At 42.2% G+C, this 22067-nt stretch overlaps 1 protein-coding gene across 3 annotated transcripts in view; it reads left to right on the top strand.

The window, feature by feature from the left end:
• The window catches only part of CEP63 (centrosomal protein 63), a 41619-nt gene that overhangs the window by 15203 nt on the left and 4349 nt on the right, over nt 1-22067 (top strand). For all 3 annotated transcript variants that reach the window (XM_048505354.1, XM_048505355.1, XM_048505356.1), the window contains exons 5-12: nt 4495-4623; nt 9241-9354; nt 13313-13546; nt 13835-13980; nt 17329-17443; nt 18204-18401; nt 18660-18725; nt 21660-21865. In XM_048505354.1, coding sequence (XP_048361311.1) covers nt 4495-4623; nt 9241-9354; nt 13313-13546; nt 13835-13980; nt 17329-17443; nt 18204-18401; nt 18660-18725; nt 21660-21865 — 1208 coding nt within the window. The remainder of the gene's footprint in view (nt 1-4494; nt 4624-9240; nt 9355-13312; nt 13547-13834; nt 13981-17328; nt 17444-18203; nt 18402-18659; nt 18726-21659; nt 21866-22067) is intronic.

The following is a 22067-nucleotide window of genomic DNA, read 5'->3' as shown; positions in this document are numbered from 1 at the left end:
GCCTAGTGAGTTAAGCATCTGTGAGAGTTTTTTAGCAGGCTGAGGAAGCCAGGGCACTTGTTCTTTACTCAGTATGGGAGAAGCACAGGGCATAAAGGGGAGGACACTTATCCCTTTTCATCTCCAGGGTAAACACACCAAAATTAATCAATAAAATACCCCATCAGAGGTTGGGGTGAGGGCATTCTTGGCCGTGGCCCCAGTCTGGTAGAACGCTCTTTCAGATGAGATCCAGGCCTTGTGGGCTTTGACACAAGGGCATCTTATAAATAGAATGAATAATGCTGGGGAGGAGTCAGTGGTCATGGTGCATGTTGGCACCAACGGTGTGGGCAAGTGTAGTCTTGAGGTTCTAGAAGCCAAATTTAGATCGCTAGGCAGGGCACTAAAAGCCAGGACCTGCAAGGTAGCTTTGTTGGAGATGCTTCCTGTTCCTCATGCAGGACCAGCTAGCAAGCACAGTTGGAAAGTCTTGATGCATGAATGAGACAGTGGTATAGGGAAGAGGATTTTAGATTTGTTAGGAACTGGGTAAGATGACATGTACAAAGAGGACAGGATCCACTTGAACCAGGATGGAACCTGATTGCTGGAGTGCAACGTTAAAAGGTGGCAGAGCAGCTATTAAATTGAACCTAAAAGGAAAGCCAACAGATGCTGAGAAGCATCCAGTTCGGGAAGACTCATCCAAATGGTCAAAGGGAAAAATGCTTCTGATTGCCCACATGGGGATGGGGTATATATGAAAGTGAATGATAATGTAAAGCAGGATAGCCATTTAAGGAAAGTCTGAGGGTGCATGCCAGGGAGGTCAAAAGAGAGACAGTATGAAGGTGATTTTGTGCTGATGCCAGAAACCTCCAAGCAAAAATGGGGGAGTTAGAGTGCTTTGTTTTAAGGGAAAACATAGATATAGTGAGCATTACAGAAATTTGGTGGAAGGGAGAGAACCAGTGAGATACAGATACCTGGATACAAACTCTGTAGAAACAACATATTAGAAGGGGTATTACTGTGTACATCTAAGCTTAGTGTCTAAAATACTAGAAATGATAAAAAGGGTAGACTCATTCACAGAATCCTTGTGGGAAACAAAACTGGATCCCAAAGGTAATTTAGTATTGGGGACATCCTTTCAGTTCCCTGACCAAATGGCTCAGGATGTTTTAGAGACGGAGAATGAAATCGAGGAGTCATCCAAAGATGATGGTGGCAATGATGAGAGACTTTAACTATCCTAATATTGACTGGATAAGTGCACGATCCAGTCAAGCCAAAGAGATAAAATTTCTAGATATCATCAATGACTATGCCCTCTTATAGTTGGTCAGGGATCCAACCAGAGCGGAGACAACCCTGGATTTAATACTCAGTGGTGCTGCCAGTGGTTCTGTTCAGCTTAGAAATAAGGTTGGTAAGGGGAGACCTAACAGAGGTCTATAAAACTATGCATGGTGTGGAGAGAGTGGACAGGAAGCTTTTCTCCCTCTCTCATAGTACTGGAACTCAGGGTCATCAACTGAAGATGAAGGGTGAGAGATTCAAAACAGTTGAAAAGAAGTGTTTCTTTCCATGACATTTAGTTAAATTGTGGAGTTCCCCGCTTAAGTCGAACCTGATTGGCCACTGTGTGCACAGACTTCTGGACTGGATGGGCCTCAGACTGATTCACGGTGGCTGTTATGTTCTTTTAGCATTATTTTAAAAACACACAGAAGTTGAACCTGGTATATTTATTCAGAAGTAAATCATACTATGTCTGATGGAGCTTACTTCCAAGGAAATGTGTGTAGGATTACAGCCTAAATCTTTATTTAAAATTTCTTAAGAAAAAAGGATAAAAAAACCATGCTAGACTAGTGCCTTTGTTTCCAGTATGAATTTGAGTGCTGACATTTCCTGCAGGTGGTGTGACAGCATTTCATATTTAGCCTTCACTTTTTGTCCTCTCCTCACTTGTCAAATGCTTGGAGTTAAATCCTCTCAGAGAATCCTGTGCATTAACCTTTTGTCTCTGTAAAACTGGTTTGAAGTCCTCCTTCATAAATAAAATTAATTTTGCAGTCTTGCCCTCACAAGCAGAAGATATCTGTCCACATTTTTAGAAGTCTCTTCATTCCAACATAAGTAATTGTGCTTGTTTTAGGAGGAGCCCCCATGGGGACAGTAAGGATGCTGTCATATGTGACTGAGGTACAGTGGCAGATAATGGCAAAGACTGACGTCTGCAATGGCAGCATTACAAGGCTGAAGAACATTAGCAAATGAAAAAAGATTGTAGCAGAGAGCGTTCTACTAGCAGTGGTGCTAGGAAGAGCTACTTACAATGTAGTTCTAAGCAGACTTGCACCCTTTTAAGTCTTCTGACTTCAATGGACATAGAATAACTCTGCTTAGGATTTCCTTGTTTTAGTTTTCCTTCTTTAATATGATTCCCTTTAAGCATATGATAACATTTGAAATATCCAGCTTAGTTACACTGATGTTTATAACAAAATTTGATTGCAGGAAAAATGTATATATCTTGGTTGTTGCGGGTTTTCCAGGCTGTGAGAAGGAACCCTCACACCCCCAGTGGTGTAGCGCCAATGGGGGGGAGGGCGATGCCCTGAGCGGAGCCACAGCAGAGGCGTGGCCAGGCGGGGGCGGGTGGAACTGCGGCAGGGACGCAGGGCATGTGCACACCCAGGGTGCAGTTTCCTCTCACTCCGCCTCTTCACAACCCTGCATAACAAGTTCCACCCAAATACTTACTGATTGGTTCCCCACCCTGGGACATGGACAGTACATACCTCACTAAACATTCCCTTCTCAATGGACACAGTGTGTAACAGACTTCCCTCTGTGATACACCTTTGAAGATGCCAGCCACAGATAGAGGCGAAACATTAAGAACAAGATCTACCAGACCACGGCCACACAGCCCGGAAAACCCACAACAACCAGTTGAATTCAGCCATGAAAACCTTCGACAATACATATCTATATCTTGGATTTGTTTTCTTCTCCTGTGGAACAGATATAACTCTTGATGGATGCTGGATCCAGGTTTCCCAACCTAGTAGTAAAAATATGCAAATTGGAGGGTTTCCCATGTAGCAAACATTAAAGATGATTGGACAAGGCAATGGCAAACCTCCCAGTAAATATACTCTGCCTGGTAAATGTTGTGATATGGCATCACCCCATGGGTCAGTAATGACCCAAGTTCTTACAAGCAACTACCTTTACCTGTTTAGTTAGAACAAGGCTGAAGGGATATGGCCCCTGTACCTCTGCTGTCTTCTAGTTTAGGGTGTTCAAGAGTGTCAGGTGTTGGGAGGGGTGCAATTTCAGCGCTTGCCTCAGTCACCACTTTCTGTAAAACCCCCCTGGTGACAGGGAATGGATCACCTTCTCTCCATCAAAGAAGCTGCCACAAACATTGAGTTCTCTGGGCAGCAGCCAGGATGTGCACACATTCTCTCTCTCCTTCTTTCTTTCCCTCCACCTTTCCTTACTTTCAATACCTTTCCATATCGCTATAACGGCTCAATAAATTGGTTTTGTTTTATTAGGTTGTGTTTTATTTGTGAAATAGATACATGCATTTTCAATATTAGAAGTTTTTTTGAATTTGCAGTAGACCTAATATCAAGAAAGAGGTGTGTGTTTGTATATGTGTGTGTAGGGAAGGGGTCGCCAGGGATGTGGCCTGGGAGCTGAAGGGGCAGCAGCCTGAAAAAGTGTGGGAGTCACTGACTTAGAGGATAAGAAAAGCTGCACAAGAGGGTGCTTGAACTGGCTAAAGCCCTTGTGGACTTTTTGGTTAAGAAAAGAAATAGTAGCGTAATAGAGCCTCATGAAAGTATGCATGATATGGAGAATGTTTCCTTCCGTTTTTTCTTACAACAATAGAACTTGAGGTCACTTAAAGAGCATGGATGGCAGCAGATTCAGGACAGAGAGAAAAAAATTACTTTGCACAATATATATATATATATTTACTGTTAGTGTTTGTGACAATGGTTGCAAAAGGGAAGTCGACAAATTCCTGGAAGAGGGGGCTCTTAAGGGCAATTAGCCAGTATACCTAAACAGAACTTCCATGTTGTGAAACAGTATTTTTTATGGAGAAGTAATTAATCTGCATTATCATGCAAGTAATTTCTATAGTAATAGTTCCAAATCCTGTAAGATCATTTGTGAAATGACAGTTCCTAAATGCAGCTAAAAAGGTTAAATGGCAAGACATGTTTCTGCTGTTGAACTAGAGGTTTTGTCCACAACCAACATTATGTAACTAGGCAAAGAAATTTGCATCAGTTAGGATGCTTGTGAACAATTCTATTAACTTGCAATATTTTTGATATTTTTCATACATTTAGATTATTTAAAATATTTCTGTCTTGCCTTCTCTTCAGACTCGGTTCTGGCTTTTGGTTCTCAGTAAACTAATGTCACTCTACTTCAGAACTGCATCATAGTCTCCAAAATTATCTGTTTTCCTTGCAGCTCCTCAGATTGAAGAGAAGTTATGAGAAACTGCAGAAGAAACAGCTGAAAGAAGCTAGACAAACTTCCAGATGTCTTGGGGAGGACGTTGAGAAGTCTGAAGTAGGCATCCTGACCAAGAAACTAGAGGTGGGAGAATAAAATGCAACTATGATCTGGATTGAATAGATTTAAAACTAACTGCCTGGCAGTATTGAGAAATCTGCACGTTAAGAATCTAAAACATTTTACCAGTTCTAACTGTAGCCTAGTTTCAAAAATTTTCCTTACAGTTTACTAAAGCTGCTGCAAGACAGCAAGTCCCCACTTTCAGTATTTTTAAAGTTAAGAGTTCCTGAACAAAGTTGTAGAGCAGCCTGTTCCTAAGGACCAAGACACAAGTGCAGCATTAGCAGTAGTTAGTTGATATCTTATGCTCTCTTGGAAGAGAAAATAAATGGCAAAAAGATCCATCCTCAAAGATTTGAGAGCATAGCAACTGCAGTGGAGTCCATAGTGAGGCCACCAATGCCAAGCAACTGCAGAAAATTATGCTGAGAATGTTGGCACGTGAGCTACATTTACACGGAACCAACCAATGACTGGTAATGCCCACTTGCCTCCATGATGTCATCCTGACCCAACCCCTGTCATGGAATGAAGAAAAAGGCAACACAGCACACTCTACTGTATGAAGGACTGTGGTACACCAAGTAGGAATCCTACCTGTGAGCTCCACTCGTGGAATGTGGTGAAATAATACCTTGAAGAGCAGTGCAAGGGGGTGCAGACATTAGTAGAAGCAAAAAAGAACTTACAATTGTATTTGCATAGACTTAACATGATTGAGGGAGGCCTGATTCAAATTCAGCACGAAGCTCGCTCTGATAAAGCCATGGAAAGAGTCCTGGGCACAGCTGAGGCCTTGTACCGTCTGATCCAGTCACCAGGGACAGATTGTTCATATTGGTTGGCAAGCCTCAAACTGCAGTAATTGTTTTTAGCCCAGTCCTATCTAGTAGTTGCTGTGCTGGATTCATATAATCAATTGCTACTGCCTGCTGCTGTTCATCTCAGCATTCCTGTTCTCCAGCCCTCTCCTGTCATGTAGCCAGCATGGTTTTTCACAGACCAAAACGGATCAAGAGGTTTGTGAACATAGAGGAACTTGCCCTTGTTACAGTACAATGGTGTGGATACTGGAGGATCTCCACATCTCCTCCCCAGCGTGAGCCCCTTGTTGAAGAACCCAGTCCATCAAACTGTATTAGAAAGATAGGTATGAGGTTCCTTATGAGAAAGGTGGGGTATAAATCTGAACTCCTCCCTCTCCTCCTTCCTGTGATTTCTATCAGCCTTGACTGTTTGGCCGTTAGAGAGGCATTTTGCACATTAAAGCCACAGAAGTATGGTCCATGACCTATCATGTGAAACATCAGTATCCTAGCTGAGATGATGAAGTGCTTGCATGCGCCATGATCAGCTACTGACTTATAATTCAGAGCTGCCGCTTGATTATATATATGTGTGTGTGTGTGTGCTGGAGGAAAGAGTCATTCCTACTGAATTCAATGAAAGGGTGTGTAGCTATGCCAGCAATTTTGCTAGCATAATATAATGGGGGGATGGTGTCAGGGGCTTAGCGTGCCAAGTGAGTTTTGCTCCTCCTTCCACTTGCTCTCGACATGGCCTGTTTTAGTTCCTGAACCAGGGCAGCCATGCTTATGCAGGGTTCACAGCACTACACTGGTGTATGTCGGCATTATAGCTGGTTTAGGGACTTCGTTGCCATCCCAAGCAGTTCTGAGATTGCATTTGGGTTGCAGCATTTCCCCCTTCACATGCTTTGCTCCTATCATCTATGGTTAACACGTGCATGTGGATATATTGGGGAGCAGTGCTGATAAAAATAATTGGCTTAAAAGATTGTATATTTGTTTTTGTTGTTTTTAAAGAAATCATTACAGTAAATGTCCCTTTTAGGGAATAATGTGGTTTAAAATAAAGTCTGAATTTAGTACAAGTGTTAAGCTTAATCTTATGGTCTGTTAAGTGTGAACCAATGAGCAATGTGTGAACAAATGCATTAAATTATATCCTGTTTTTCTGTGTAAAAGACTTAAATAGTAAATTGATTTAAATCTGTGATTTAAGTTGCTTTGTATTTATATTTGTGAACCGTGCCTGATGGGAGTGAAGGCGGCATGGCACAGTCTGATCTTGGAAGCCAAGGAGGGGCGTTCTTGGAAGAGAGACCACCAAGGAAGACTCTTGAGTGGGGGGTGCTTAACAATGGCAAAGCACTTGTGGCTTCTTGCTTGCTTTGCAAACTGTTTCTGGCATCGCCATGAGCTGACTACAACTTGACAGCACTGCACATGCCATATACTGCCCGACAGTTCCCAGTTTTATGCAGTTTTATAGGAGAAGTCTGGGATGCTATCCTGATTTCAACGTACTTTAAATTGCAAAAACCTCTTTCTAGGCAAGTGAATGGTGCTTTTGATCACCTTTTCTTTTGTTGAGACTCATTTTGAAAGGCTTGTTAAAATAAGCTGAATATTGTTTTATGAATGCTGCTTAAAAGTGTGTTGATCTGGTTTGTAAATAACTGGCTTTATTAATGAACTTCTCCTTCCAGCATATATAACATGTTCCAGACAGCCTTTGAAACATTTGCCAGTAACTAGTGTATTATTGCACCATTTAGCAGAGTGAGAGAGGGAAAAGAGAACAAATTGGTAAAAGTATCAGCAGGATAATTTGCTTAGAGCATTCTGCACTAAGGGTATCACTGTACTGGAGCTCTTAGTCTAGTTTCATTTGCATTTCATTGTGTTGGTACTGGACCTTGTTTCAGGTGCACACTTGCAGCCTAGGATCCAGTGTTTGTTTTTTAAATACTAAATTTGCTCAAAGCCCTACCTCCCTACACATAAAAATAACTTTGTACTGTAGTGTGAAGAAAGTAGGCTCTGGTAATGAAGGAGAAGAGATTTATTTATTTATTTATTTATTTATTTATTTATTTATTTATTTATTTATTTATAATTGGTTTTATATACCGCCCCTCCCCCGAAGGGCTCTGGTAGGAAGATGACTGGATGAAGGATACTGTGATGCCTTGTGTGTATGTGCAACACAGTGCAGTGGTAATGGGGTGACAGAATGCTCAGATCGTAGAGTGGACTGCATGACTTCATTTTTCAGAAGAGGGATTATATTTGTTGAGTTCACCTTCACCAGGAATACCTTGTATATAGAAAACTAGCACAGCTTGTGGACTGGACCCTCTCTTGCTGATATTAATAGATCTATATCCAAAGTGCACGTAGAGGGTATGCGTGATAGAGCTACAAAAGGAAGCGAGGGACAAAAAAGTCCCATGGTTCCAAAAAAATCTGAAATCTTAAAAAATTAAAATTAGGGAAACTGAAGTTCCTAAAATAACAGAAAACAACATGTTTAGCTTTAAGAAAAGAAAACTCACAGAATTATCAGTGGTGGTGAGCATTGCTAGAAACCACTACAATATTGTCAAGTCTTTCTTGAAAGCAAAGCTGTGGGGAGAGGGGAAGCAGGAATGTCTGAAGCAGCCTCTTCCCTCCAATGACATATTTGATGGAGGAGGACTTGGCAAGCACAAGCCCAGTGGAAACTCACTGTCCTCTCAACTCTGCCTGGCCCAGCAGTGGTGGCCGACACATAACTCAACCCAGTCTGTCCTGACCCACTGTCAAAATGCACCTGAGTCAGGTTTTCCTGGGGAGAGGTGTCAGGGATAAGGAAGGAGAGAAAGCTGAGGACATGGGGGCAAGTAAAAGTAGGCTGGCTGGTTGGTGGGAAGGAAAGTAGGAAGCAGGCTGGGCCTACTGCTGGAGGCCACTGTGCTTAGCTATGGTTTGGCTCTGGATTCCAGTGCCCACTTCAGCCAGACTTTTGCAGGTTAGTCCTACTTCATCTGAAGTACTGCCATTTCTCACAAGAAACCAGAACAATAGTAGAAACCAATACATCACCTGAGAGGAAGTGCAGTGTTTTATCAGTATTTTGCTTTGAATACTTGGAAAACCTTATATGCTGACAACTCTGGTACTAGGTTGGATAATGATACATGACATGTTCACAGCAAATGAGAAATAAATGAGTATATATTTGTGACACAAAAAAGTGGTTGTATTGAAAGCCCCTTAGCAGATTCTATTGAACTGTGATAAATGTTGAAAGCAGGTAGTATGTAGTAGTTGGAGGGTTGGGGTGTGCATTTGGGTTTTCCTCCCATTGATGAGAGATCTCTGAATGAGTGTTGCACAATCCTCTTTGCTTTTCTACCGTGACAAATTCAGATGTGTTTCTAAGTGTTCGGTAAGATCGCTAGTGTGTGGTTTCTTGACCCATTATTATTACTTATTGATATTCTACTCTGTGTTTGCAATCTACTCTGTGTTTGCAATGTATTCTGTGTAGCAGCCTTTTTGGAAAATTGAACTTTCAGTTTCTTGGCAGCAAATCTATCAGGGCAGTCCTGAATCTGCTAAGTGTTCAGCATCAATACAAGCAACAATTGACCTCAGAATTTTAATCCTGGGAGGTGGGAACTAATATAAAAGCATAGTCGTTTTTCTGAAAGTTTGCATCATGTGGCTGGCTAAATGGGGTTCCTGATGTGGGTAAAAGTATGGAAGATTACAAAGAAGGAGAGATGACAAGGGAGAAAATAACATATAGCACCCCTATGTGGACAGTAAATTGCAATTGTTTTCACAGGAGTTCCGCCAAAAATCTCTCGATTGGGAGAAACAGCGTTTGCATTACCAGCAGCATGTGGCATCGCTGGAAACGCAGAGGAAGGCTTTGGCTGAGCAGTCTGAGCACATTCAGGTAGAGTTAATGGATGATGAGTTGTTTGCCTTGGAAGGCAGGAGAAAGGATTTATGTCAACCCCCTGAGCCTCACTACAGTTCAGGTTGCCATTGAAATGACCTTGAATCTCACAATGGAACAACTTTGTCTTATTCAGTACATACTGCTGGGAAATAACATGAAATCTGTTCAGTTGCTGAAAGGCAAATTCTCCCCTCTTGTCAAGTGTCAACAGGGGAAAGGCCATAGAAAGACTTTGTGGGTGGGTGGGTGGGTAAAGGGAGCACTTACATAGGGTGAAAATTAAAAAATGCTATTTTGGTCAAAGCAGCATCCCTTCAGATACCAGACATCATGCTACCAAGTGTATGTAATGTGTGTATTTTGTAAAAGTGTCTTTTTGACGAAATGTTCATGTGGCAAGATAACCAAAAGAGTGTAAATTCCTTGCTCTGCTGTTTGTGTCTCATGAAACAAGACCACAAAGCCTCTGCTGTTTCTGAAAAATTAATCTGCTTATTGAGGTTAGTGCTGCTACAGCTGAGTTTAGTTTAACCGACCAGGTGCCAGCTGTGAAGAAGCCTGCTCTGACACAATCACAGCAGACACTGATAAGAAGCTCTTGCTGGGAGCTTTGCACTTAATGGACTCCAGAGTTGCTATTGAATCGAAGTTCTGTCTGGCGGAAGTTGGCAATGATGGGATTGAAGTTGACATTGATGGCAGCTTTGAGCTGGCAGATTTGTTTGGACTGAGTGTGAGTCCTTTTGAGAGAAATGCCTCACTGCAGCTGTGTGTGTAGATGCTGGATAGCTCAGTCTTCTGAAAACAGACTTCCTGGGAGCCTTGGGTGGCATGCTGTTTCAATGGCAGGTCAGCAGAAAAATAAGAACTAGGGTTTTAATTTCCAAGGTAGTCTGGATGTGCCTAAGGCTGTCATACGCGCATGTGACTGAGAGTTAACCGCATTGAAATCAAATGGGTGTTTGAAGGAGCACGTCTTGGTAGGTCTTTAGATAAGTATCCGCAGTTAAATACTTCATGCACTTTCATTGCCCTGCAAGCCTCAGCTAGAGAAGGGAAGAAGAGCCATCTGACACAAAGGATCGTATTTCCTGTGATAGCTGATTGGGGGCAAGGGCTGCAGATCCCGTATCTGTTTTCACCCTCTCCCACGTGTTAGTTATGGTGACCAACCTAACATAGAAAAAGTGCTAGATTCCTTTGGTAACCTTTGCTGCAATTGGAGAGGAGGAGCTGCTCTTGCAAAGCCCTTGACACGCCTTTCCTCTCGAAGTAGAGTCATGCTCAGCACGTACAAGTCAAGCAGACGAAAATAGAACAAAATACCTTTCATTTATGCTCATTCATGCGCCTTCAAGAATATTTTCTTCCCTTGTTCCATCCCATGAGTTTTCCCACACATTATTGCCAAAAAGGGTGGCGGTTGCCTTGTTGGCTACCACAGCCAATCTGCTTTCTGTGCAGTGCCAACTTTCTGAAGCACAGAAATGTTGGCTGTTTCAGCTTTTTTGTCAAGGTGTTAGATAGGTGAGCAGTATGAGGAAAAATGAATTTATGGACTGTCAGACAAATCAGGATCGTGACATGTAGTATTTTCTTGCCTTTTATTGCATGCACAATGTCAGTTTCAAAAAGTACTTCTAATTCAAGTATCTGGAACTTTACTAATAGCGAGATGCCACTTGCATTGCAACCTGATCGATCGAATTGTCACCCATCCTCTATGAGAGTTATTAAAAGCTTTAGTTTGTGATATTTGGAGCACTGCTAAAAGTTCAGTACAACTGAAGGAGTGGTGGGACTTACTCCCTCAGTTGCAGTAGGGTTCAGAGGGATTCAGGACGTGACCATAGAGGCAAGATGTGGCTGTCCTGCCCACAGATTTTGGTTAACCATAATATTCAGCCAGAGGAAAGGGTTATAATATTGCCTATTGTGTCACACTGAGGGCACCTCTGAAGCCCAGTATAACTGTGTGGATGAGAGCAAGGGCTCTTTCCTGCTGCATTCAGTATTGGAGGTGCTTGGAGCATCTCTAAAGGTCTAGTACAACTGCAGGAGTATATGTGTGTGTGTGTGTGTGTGTGTGTGTGTGTATGGGACTTGGCCTTTCAGTTGCGCTAGGCTTCAAAGGGATTCAGAACATGACTGTAGAAACAAGATGTTGCTGCCCTGTCCTCATCCCCACCGGGCCTTTGATGAGGCTGGCCGCGGACCAGCTGCCCCCTCATAACGTCTGCCAAATCTACCATCTTTGGCAGCACGTGCTGGTTCCATCTTTTGGCGCTGCCAGCCCCTCCCAGCCTGTTAGATCGGGTGCCACTAATCATGAATTGTATTGCTGTAATGGAGTTGCTGCATTTGAATTCTAATTTAATTTATTTCTGTTTTTAGATGGTTTATGTATTCTATTGGATTAATTAGATTGCTGTGTGGTTGTTCGGGGTTGTTGTGAGCCGTCTAGAGCCCTTCGGGGATGAGGCGACCTATAAAATTGAATAAATACATAAATCTTATCAAGTGCAGTGAGACTCCAGCTCAAAGTAGGAGAAGGCAGGCCTTTGGGACCTGCGTATCTGCCACATTCACTTACCATCATGGAAACTGCAGTGAGTAAATTTGTAGATCCTGTGTATTTCTAAACAGCTGTGATGTAGGAGGTTAAGAGCTCGTGTATCTAATCTGGAGGAACCGGGTTTGATTCTCCGCTCTGCCGCCTGAGCTGTGGAGGCTTATCTGGGGAATTCAGATTAGCCTGTACACTCCCATACACGCCAGCTGGGTGACCTTGGGCTAGTCACAACTTCTCAGAGCTCTCTCAGCCCCACCCACCTCACAGGGTGTTTGTTATGAGGGGGGAAGGGCAAGGAGATTGTAAGCCCCTTTGAGTCTCCTGCAGGAGAGAAAGGGGGGATATAAATCCAAACTCCTCCCCCTCCCCCTTCCCCCTCCCCCTTACATATGGACAGCTAAAGATTTAGCTCAGTCGTAGTCAGGTATTGGGTGGGTTCGTAAAAGTATTATTATTATTATGCCGTCAATGTGCATGGCATTTTACAGAGCACAAGACAGTATCCTCCTTTATGTGGCAGAGTGGAGGGAGATTAGCAGCTCAGGGCAGAATCATCCTAACCCATATTTGACAAGTGTTTATCCGGCCTCTGCTTGAAGACTCCTAATGAGGGGAAGCTCACCACTTCCCTAGGCAGCCAGTCCCACTGCTGAATTATTCTTACTGTAAAATTTTTTCCTGATGGTCAGCTGCTACCATTCTGCCCATAATTTATATCCATTATTGTGAGTCTTATCATCTGATTAAATTCTGCTAGAGGGAGTTGCCAGTTGGAAAAAAGAAGAAGAAGAGTTTGGATTTATATCCCCCCTTTCTCTCCTGCAGGAGACTCAAAGGGGCTTATAATCTCCTTGCCCTTCCCCCCTCATAACAAACACCCTGTGAGGTAGGTGGGGCTGAGAGAGTTCTGAGAAGCTGTGACTAGCCCAAGGTCACCCAGCTGGCGTGTGTGGGAGTGTACAGGCTAATCTGAATTCCCCAGATAAGCCTCCACAGCTCAGGCGGCAGAGCGGAGAATCAAACCCGGTTCCTCCAGATTAGATACACGAGCTCTTAACCTCCTACGCCACTGTTTCAGCTAATAGTAGCTGAAACTATGCTGTGCAAGGTGTGGGAAGGGTAACAAACAAAAAACCAAAATTTAAGAAGGAAATGGAGAAGGAAAATCAAGCAGATAGTACCTAGTTGGTGGAGATCTGGAGTTTCTTACTTGACTGCTCAGATGCTGAGCTTTCAACTATGAATGTATATCTCTACAGTGGAAACAAGATTACACATTACATTGTGAAGTGTAGACACGAGGTATTTCATATTTGAGTACCTATGTTTAGTATTGTAGTATGCTGCATAGCTTTAACATATCATTCTCTGTGTTTTCAGTCTCAGCTCTGCAGTCGAAAACAAATGTTTGAATCCGTAGAGCTCTCAAGCCAGTCTGAAATCCAACATTTGATGAGCAAACTGGAAAGAGCCAATGACACTATTTGTGCTAATGAATTGGAAATAGAGAGATTGAGTATGAGAGTGGATGATTTGAATGACATCAACCAAAAGATACTGGAAGAACAACAAAGACTTCAAGATGAGCTGAGACTTTCCAAGGACTCATTGGAGGTTAGTGCCTGAATTCCGTGGGAACACACAGGCTGGCAGAAGTGGCATTGTGCAGGCAAGATGTTAATTGAATGGGCTTTTCCCTATTCTTGCATGGCAGCCTTCTGTCACTTGAAGAAACCGTGTTTGGAATCAGAAGGGCAGGTCAACTTAGGTTCTCAAAATTAGGAGTTGGACTTGATGCATGTGCAGGCACAATGCTTATCTGAAATCTAGACATCTATATCTGTCATTTTATTAAGCCTGTTCATTGTGTGTATGTATAAGTCATTTCCAACTTCTCTGAAGGTTTTACATGAGGAGAAGATGGAACTCAGGGCCACACTGCTCTCTCAGGAGGACTTTGTCAACAGCTTAAAGGTTCAACATGTACAGCTACAGCAAGAGGTATCCAGCCTGACTGAAACCTTGTGCAACAAAGAAGCTGTCATCAGGTATGGTTCTTGACATCTAAATGTACCTAATCATTAGCATTTGCTATAACCCGGGTTATGCTTTCCTCACCAGGGCAACATTCTGGTTCTTTACTTTTGATTCTAAATGGTGACAACATCTTTCAAACAGTTGAAGATGAGGACTTTTTGTCAGGCATGGCCTTTCTAAATCTGGGTGGTGTCCAAAGCAGAAAGTGTGTGGTAATAAAACTGGGACTGAATCATTCTTTTCTTCCTTCCTTCTTTACTAGCATCCTAGAATCTAGATGTAAATTCCCTAAACCCTCTCAGGCTGATTCCGCATGGTCCAAAAACAGCGGTGTGAAAACGGTGCGAAAACAGTATAAACCCTTTTACACCGTTTTAAACCCTTTTACACCATTTTCACACCGTTTTCACACTGCTGTTTTTGGCCCATGCGGAATCAGCCTCAGTTACTAATGTTCCCTGTTAGGAGGGTGAGAAAGACAATAACAGTTAGCTGTTACTTCTGCCAGCCTATTGTTTAGGCTGAGAAATAAGTCAAGGCTGAGAAATAAGGCCTTCCTCAGTTTGTAGGTCTGATGGTGAGTGTTAGTAGCTTTCTGCTGTAGTTTCACTGATACTTTGAACATGCAAAGTACAGAAAACATTTCTCATGTGTAAGGGGTAGTCTGCGTATAGACTGGAAAATGGTGTTGCAGATTTTGTTTGGATGCAGGAGGCTTTTAGGGACTGACCTGGGTTTTTGTACAAGTCACTGGAAAAATGCCCACAGAACAGTGAGGGAACACAAGAAATCTGCCACGGTGGGCGATTGTTGGAGCATGTATTGCTGCAGCTAGATCATGAACATCTGAACAGAGCCAGTCTATAAGCTGAGGTGACTCACCATGTGGGCAGGTAGATGATCAATCCAAAAATTTCTTACCCAAAAGAAATGTCATCGTGCCTGCATATGGTAATGATTTAAAAATGCCCGTTTTTGCTTTTGGGGAATTTTCTTTGGGGTATGTAAGCTATGACCTTTGTCTTAAAGGATAGCTGGCTGTTCAATTAATAATAAATATTCCCCAATACCATCAAGTGATAGAAGACCCAGACTGACTCCAGCCATATACTTTATAGAGCCCATTTGAAGGCCTCTTTTTCCCCCCAGAGCTGGAATAAGAAACTTTATTTCTCTGCTAACATTGTATCTGCAGTCACTGTCCAGTGGAGTTATTCCAGTTAGATAAAAATTGACTCAGAGTCCTTCACAGGATCCCATAGGTCATCAGTAATATGCTACGACTCTTTTTACAAAGAAGTTTGTGGATAAAGTGTTTGCATTCAGTTTGGCTTGGATGTTATTTTGGTTGCATCTGAGATCCTTGAGGCCCCCACTGATTACCACAGTATGGATATATTTTCACCAGTTTTGCCTGAGGATGCAGACTAGGTGCTTGGTGCTCCGTCTATTATTTACCCCCTCAGCCTTTATCCTTCACTGTGACTTGATCTGTAACAGATGAGCCAATTGGGTCACCAGCTAGTAGCTACTTTTTTTGTTAGAGGGCTGTCTGCTAGCTGCTTGGAAAGAAGCAGTTGTCAGATCATGGTTTCAAAAAATTTCTGAATCCAACCAGTATGAATAAATATAGGCTCCTGTAACATTTTGGGGCAAGATGATCAAATAGATTGGATATCTCTAAGAGCTCCTGGGTGAAGCTGATTACCTGGATCCATTTCCACCAGGTTTGGGGCGGGCAACAACCTTGCTCCCCTTGTTATGTGAGAAGGATAATGAGTATGACCTTGTTAGTTCTTGTTGATGTCTCAGTGTGATGCTATTCACCACAATAATCTTCTGGAACACTTTGCAGCAGTAGAGATTGAGAGCGCTGCTTCCTAGTTGTGCCATTCCTTTGGAGGGTATATTTCAGAAGGTAGTTTTAGGAGCTTATTCCTGTTTCCCATCAGAATTGTCCTACAGAGTTCCTCAAGGGTCACTTTATCTTCTACCTTGTTTAACATCTGTATAAAGTTACCGAATAAAGTCACCTGGAGCTCAGGAGTACAGTGCCATCAGTACACAGGTAATATTCAGCTCTAGTTCACCTTTTCATTTTGCCTATATGAGTTGATTTCTGTGTTTGAGCTTTGTGATGGACTGGATAAGAGTGAAAATCTTAAATTCAATCCAGACAAAATGGAAATAAGTCTTGTGGAGCACTTTGTAAACCAGCTAAAAGTAGTGAGAGCTGTCTTTCCTCACACAATCAGGTTGGGGTGCTACTGACACCGCCTTATTCCTGGATGCTGTTATGTTGGATGTGGTGCGGTTCAAACATTGCCTGATTTTCCAGCTGCATCTACTTCTGAGAGAAACATGGTCATTGCCATCCATGTCTTCATGACTTCTGCGTTAGGTTACTGTAATGTACTGTGTTATGAAGGTGATTTAGAAACAGAGGCATTCTGTTTCAGCAATACACATTGTGAGAGCTGTTACCATTAAATTGTGACTGTAATGAAACAATGGCACTGGCTCAATTCAGATTCTAGGTCTGGGCCATAACACTCTTAAGTGGCATTGGCTCTCCATAACTCAAGGAGCATCTTTTCCTATGAGGCTTCCAAAAATTTGAGATCATAGGCAAGATGGTACTTCAGATACCATGTTATGTGGAGGTATAGTTGACATTCTCCAAACTTCAGAACTTCCTACCTTGAGCGATTAATCTGATACATCTTGCTAATATATTGAAGACTGATTAGAAGTGATCTGTTTCAGTTGATCTTTGGTAGGTGACATTGGTTTTCATTGCTTGTTCCTAATGGTTATTAGCGGTTTAACACCTGCATATCTGTTGTTTGATTTTGTATACTTAGGTGGATTTAAATTGATAGTCTATAGTTTTAAAGGTAGGTAACTGGGATGCTTTACAATGCCGTCCTAAGTAGCATTATACCCTTTTAAGTCCATTGCCGTCAGTGGTCTAAGAAGGGTGCCACTCTGTTTAGTATTGGACTTGTACTGTTTATGGCTTTTGTATGTTGCTTTAGAGCAAAGCATTATAAAATACTATAAATAAGTAAACGTAAAGTCCAAGAATCAATGTATGCTTGCTATATTGGCCAAAAGTGATAACTGGAGTTATCTTCAGTTAAAATAGCTGAGCTGACCATGAATTGTCAAGGAAAGTTCCTGTCATCTGGCTCTGTCCAGAAGTATTTGTGGAGTGGAATTTGCAATGCACCAGAATATTCTGGGCTATAAATGAGGTTTCAGGAAAGCAAAATGGCTGCCAGATGCCTTGAGCCTTGTGTTGTGCTGCTGCAGTAGCTTATAGATAATTTTGCTTAGCCTGTTTTTATGGACTCTAGCCAAGAACCAGCAAGTGCAAAGTGTATCCAACTGAATGAAGAGCTGAATGAGAAGTTCCTTGAGCTGCAGTTGACAGAAAAGCACCTTTCTCAGGCCAAGGCTGAGATTAAAAGGGTAAGGGCCTTGTTTGCAAAAAAAAAAAAAAAAAAAAGAAAGAAATTGTGGGATGGTGGTGAGTTAAAATAGTTTTGTGCATTGGGGTATGTGTGAAAGTCCAATGTAGACTGTTGGAGTCAAATATAGGCTATTAAGTACTAGAAAATGATGACGTGTGACCAGGATGTAGGATGCCAGTCAATACATCCTGTGCCACAATTCCATCGCACCTAGTATTCTCTAGGCACTGTCTGATGTATTTTGGGAAACATTTTATTTGAAACATTTAAAAATATTTAGGAGGTTGTCCTGGTCTAGTCTTATGCCATGTTGGATCAGTGCTACAAACCACATACCAGAACATGTATTTCCTACATATGGACTATACTTTGTCACACCACAACTCTTCTTACTGTGTTCACCAGAAGCCTAATAGCACAGGGTGGGAGTGGGACAGAGGCTATTACAATTACCAAAACATGAATAACACAGTTTGTTGATATGCTTGCAGATAATTTGCCAGCTTATCATGAATGAATACCTGATTCAGCCAAGTACATCTTCAGAATGTGGGAGGTGATTGTGTACAGTAAAGTGAGATAAAAGTATTAGATTGCATAGTAAGACTGCAGTTCAGTATTCAAAACAAACAGGCAGGGGACTTGGGGATGGTGTGCTTCCAGAAAACCTGATGTTGGCCCATGCCGCAGTATCCCGAATCCATTTGCTGATCACCTCTGCAACGTATTAGTGAAAATTTGTATGCATTCCTGTCTAGTTGAAGGAGCAGTTGTCCCGCGTGGAGCAAAGTCACACTGGTGAATTGGAAGGAATGAAGCAGGAGGTCTCCCAGCTAACACGGGAGCTACACCACCGCGACATCGCAATTGCCTCGGTTAATGATTCTTCCTTGAACTTGGATCAGCAGCTAAGACTGGAGATTGATAAAGCAGAGCGAAAGGCAGCGGAACACATGGTAAAATGCCTTGCCTGCTTTCAGATATTCTGAATTATGGTTATAGAAACCTGGGCGCATACTTTTTTCTGGCCCTTTAGGGCTGTTGTCTAAATTTGAAAATATAAATGTGCCAAGGACTAAAAATCTTCCCAAGACAAGAGCTGGGCTTCATGCATTCTAATAAGTTTACAGATTGAACAATGATCTTGGTGGGTAGCATATCCTAACAACTGGAAAAATCAAGTGCTAACTTTAAACAAAAATCTCTTTCTGAAGGCTGTCCTGTCTCAGTTGGAATCTCTCAGACAAGAAAATCACCATCTCTCAGAAACGCTGCAGAAGGTAGGGTACAAAATGACAGGGATGTGACATTTCCAGTGAAGTGTGCTTGTCGCCTTTGAATAACACTTAGCTATTGTGTTTGTCGTGCCGAGAAGAACAACTTTCACATATTTACACAAAGCAGAAAGGTGATCTGATATTTTTCTACTGAAGTTGGGAGACTTAGGCACGGAGAGTGTACAAGGACTCAGTGGAGCTTAAGGGAAATCAACAGCACTGACTTTGAGTAAACATGCTGAGGGCTGGGATAAAAGGCATGGAATTCTTAGTACATATATTTTGTTTGTTGTGACCACTAGGGGTCAGTGTAAGTCATTGTAAGTGGAGATTTGTGAAGAAACCTATTGTGGGAAATGGCTATAAAAAGGGACCTTTAAATGCTGTCCACATGATGTTTTGGTTGAACCACAGAGTCATAGTAACTTATTTGAAACCAGACATATTGCCACAGAGAAAACTGTGAAGCCGCTGGTTACAAATATATGATTACAGTGCTACAAATATATCATTTATAGTCTTTTCTCAACAATAATGATGCTGTTGCTACCCTGGTCGTATGTTGCTGGAATGGTAGGACTTGCTTCTTCCATACAGCTGCAGCAGGATAGAATTTTTCCATATTAGCAATGGAGTCAGATTTGCCAGTGGGAGATTACTTTTCTTCGTGGATGATCTCTGGAGAAGATTATTGACACAGACAGTGTTGTAAAAATGCGATCATTGTTTTAAGCTAACCTTGTTCCAGCTGCCGTCTTATAGCTTGTCACGTGAACGTGCCAGTAAGACTTTTGCTTGCCATTTATAATGAGCAGTCTTGTGAGAAATGTTGTGTCTGGACAGTAGCAGTGTCTGGTATGGCAGATGCTGGGAAGCTGCTGACCAGGTGTGCTTGATTACTTTGCCCCAAGTCATCATGGGATGTCTCCTGCACATTAGGTCGTATTCATCGGTCAGTGGCCCCCTTTTCCTCCTCTTATTTCCTTGGTCTCCAGATCCATGGTTCTTTTATATCCTTAATTTTTCCCCCTTGGTATTGCTTGGAGGTTCATTTCTCCATCAGCAAAAGCCTTGGTCAGTTTCATTTCAAGGGCCTGGACTTGGGACTGTGCTCCTTCAAATCAATAATATTACAGGCTCACCCAGTGTATCCAAGATGAAAATGTTTTCCAATGGCTAAAAGATCCTTAGTCAATTTCATTTTCAGTGCAGTGGGAGAGCATATCTGTACTCTTCTCCATTTCCCCCTCTGAACAACCCTTTGAGGGCTCAGTGTAGGACTGGTCTGAGGTCACCCAGTGAACTTCATGAATTAGCCATGCTTGGAACATGGATCTTCCCCAGCCTTGTCCAGCAGTGATCACTACATAACTCTGATTGTCTTGGCTCGGCGCACTTCCCCTCATATCTTCCCCACTTCTACTACCATGAATAGAAATGAACATTCAACCCCAAATTTATTGTATTTATGTGTAGAAAGCATCTCCTGGATGCTTCCTAAGCCTGGAAATGGCTTAGGAATTCATCTACCTGTGGTGAAGGAGGTAGGGTGTTAAGAGGCAAGCTTGCGGCTCAGAGCATCCTTCTGTATTCAGCTCAGGGAGTAGTATTTTATTAGGTCAGTAGGTAGAGTAAGGCAGGGAATTTCCCCATATGCAGGCTTGAGTCTTTCAGTTTACAAATGTTCCATGTATTCGGAGTGAAATGTTCCAAGAGTCCTTTAGAGTCTGTGCTAGCTTTTAACTTTCCATTGCGTGACATCAAATAAGCAATAGAGAAAGAATAAAGGGCAATTTGGAGGAGATTGTGGAACATCTGTGATCAGACCTTCACAGTGCTTTTTCAGTGGAAACAATTAGTAGAGGCATCTGACTTGGTCACTTGGACCTGTAAGATAGAAGTCCATTGCATGTGATGGGAGAAAAATCCTCAGAGGATGGGGGAAAATCCTTCATTCTGTAAGCTACTTACCATTGCAACATCAATTGTCCACAGCCAGACAGGTTGAGAATGAATTAGACAACTTGTGCAGCAAACTTTATCAAGCAGGGAAGGCTAGGAGGCTGGAAATTTAATATGCCTTATTCTGGCATCATAAATTTTCACACAAACTATGTTTGAGGTGAAGTGTCACCCTTTAAATTTATCAGCTTCTTGTCCAGTTTGGCCATAAGAGGGGGAACAAAACAAGAAAAACCATGAAGTCCTATATTTTCATCTGAAACAAGGAAAACCTCACCTGAAAAATTGTAATGAGATTACAGTGCGTTCTGAAGTGTTGAATCTGTTGCAAGCTCTTTATAATGATTTGACTGTGAGCTGAATTACATAATTTTACTAGCTTGCTTGCAAAATCCTGAGATGAAAAATTGGCAGTGGCATTCTTTACTGCAGGCTGTGGAGCTGGTATCCTTATGCTCTGATTTGTGTTTGCAAGTGTGGTTGGTTTTGTCTGTAATAGGATCTTGGACTTATGGCTCTAGAGGAGTAAGTCCCAGCTGGTTATTTAAGCTTTTCTTTCCAGGCAGCAAATACACTAATCACACAGCAGTTTCAAACGAATGGAATGTCAGGAGGTTCAAAGTACACCCAGCTCCAAGCAGGCAGTCCCATTGGCTGTGGGTGTAAAATGGTGAGCTGTACAGCTGGAGCACATTTAATATGGCTGTCGTTTAAGTGATCACAAATTGGTCTTGAAGTTCATGCCCAATTGAGACGAATGAGGGAAGCTGGTACCTCTGTAGGTTTGATTAGTTCAGTCTGTCTAGATATAGACTCAGTCAGACAACCTGTGATTGATTTTACTCTAAGGGATTTTTTTCCGTGGTAGAAGACTTGGAATTTTTAGTTCTTAAAATTGCAGTTCTAACTTTAGAGAGACTTGGGCTTGTGAATGAAACCAGGCACCACTCACGGAATTATTTTTGTCTTTGTAAGGTGAAAAGCACATCTGTGGCAGAACTCCAGGACAGTTATGCCAAGGCCCTAAATAAAATGGAGGCTGAGAACAAGCAGTTGCAGAAACAACTAGCAGAAACTCAAGCCAAACTGGAAGTTTCCTCTCAGGTCTCCCGGGGCAAATATGAAAATATTTTGCATCATTTGCAGCAACAAGTGACTGAGATCAAGAATACAGAGGCCAGGTAAGAATCTGCGCAGCCTTGAGAAGTCTGTGATGCTGCTGGTTTTAGCCAATAGTAAATGCTGAAACCATTTTGAACTATCTTTCTAGAACTTCCAACCATTTTTCATAACTTCTGTTTTGATTGTGGGTGAGTTCTCGTTTATACTTCCATTTATTACCACTGTTATCAAAACTGGGTTGAGGAAACATTGAAAAAAGAT

The sequence above is a fragment of the Sphaerodactylus townsendi genome, linkage group LG08 (assembly GCF_021028975.2).
Source record: "Sphaerodactylus townsendi isolate TG3544 linkage group LG08, MPM_Stown_v2.3, whole genome shotgun sequence".
Taxonomy (NCBI): Eukaryota; Metazoa; Chordata; class Lepidosauria; order Squamata; family Sphaerodactylidae; genus Sphaerodactylus; species Sphaerodactylus townsendi.
This window is presented reverse-complemented; position numbering and strand designations above follow the sequence as displayed.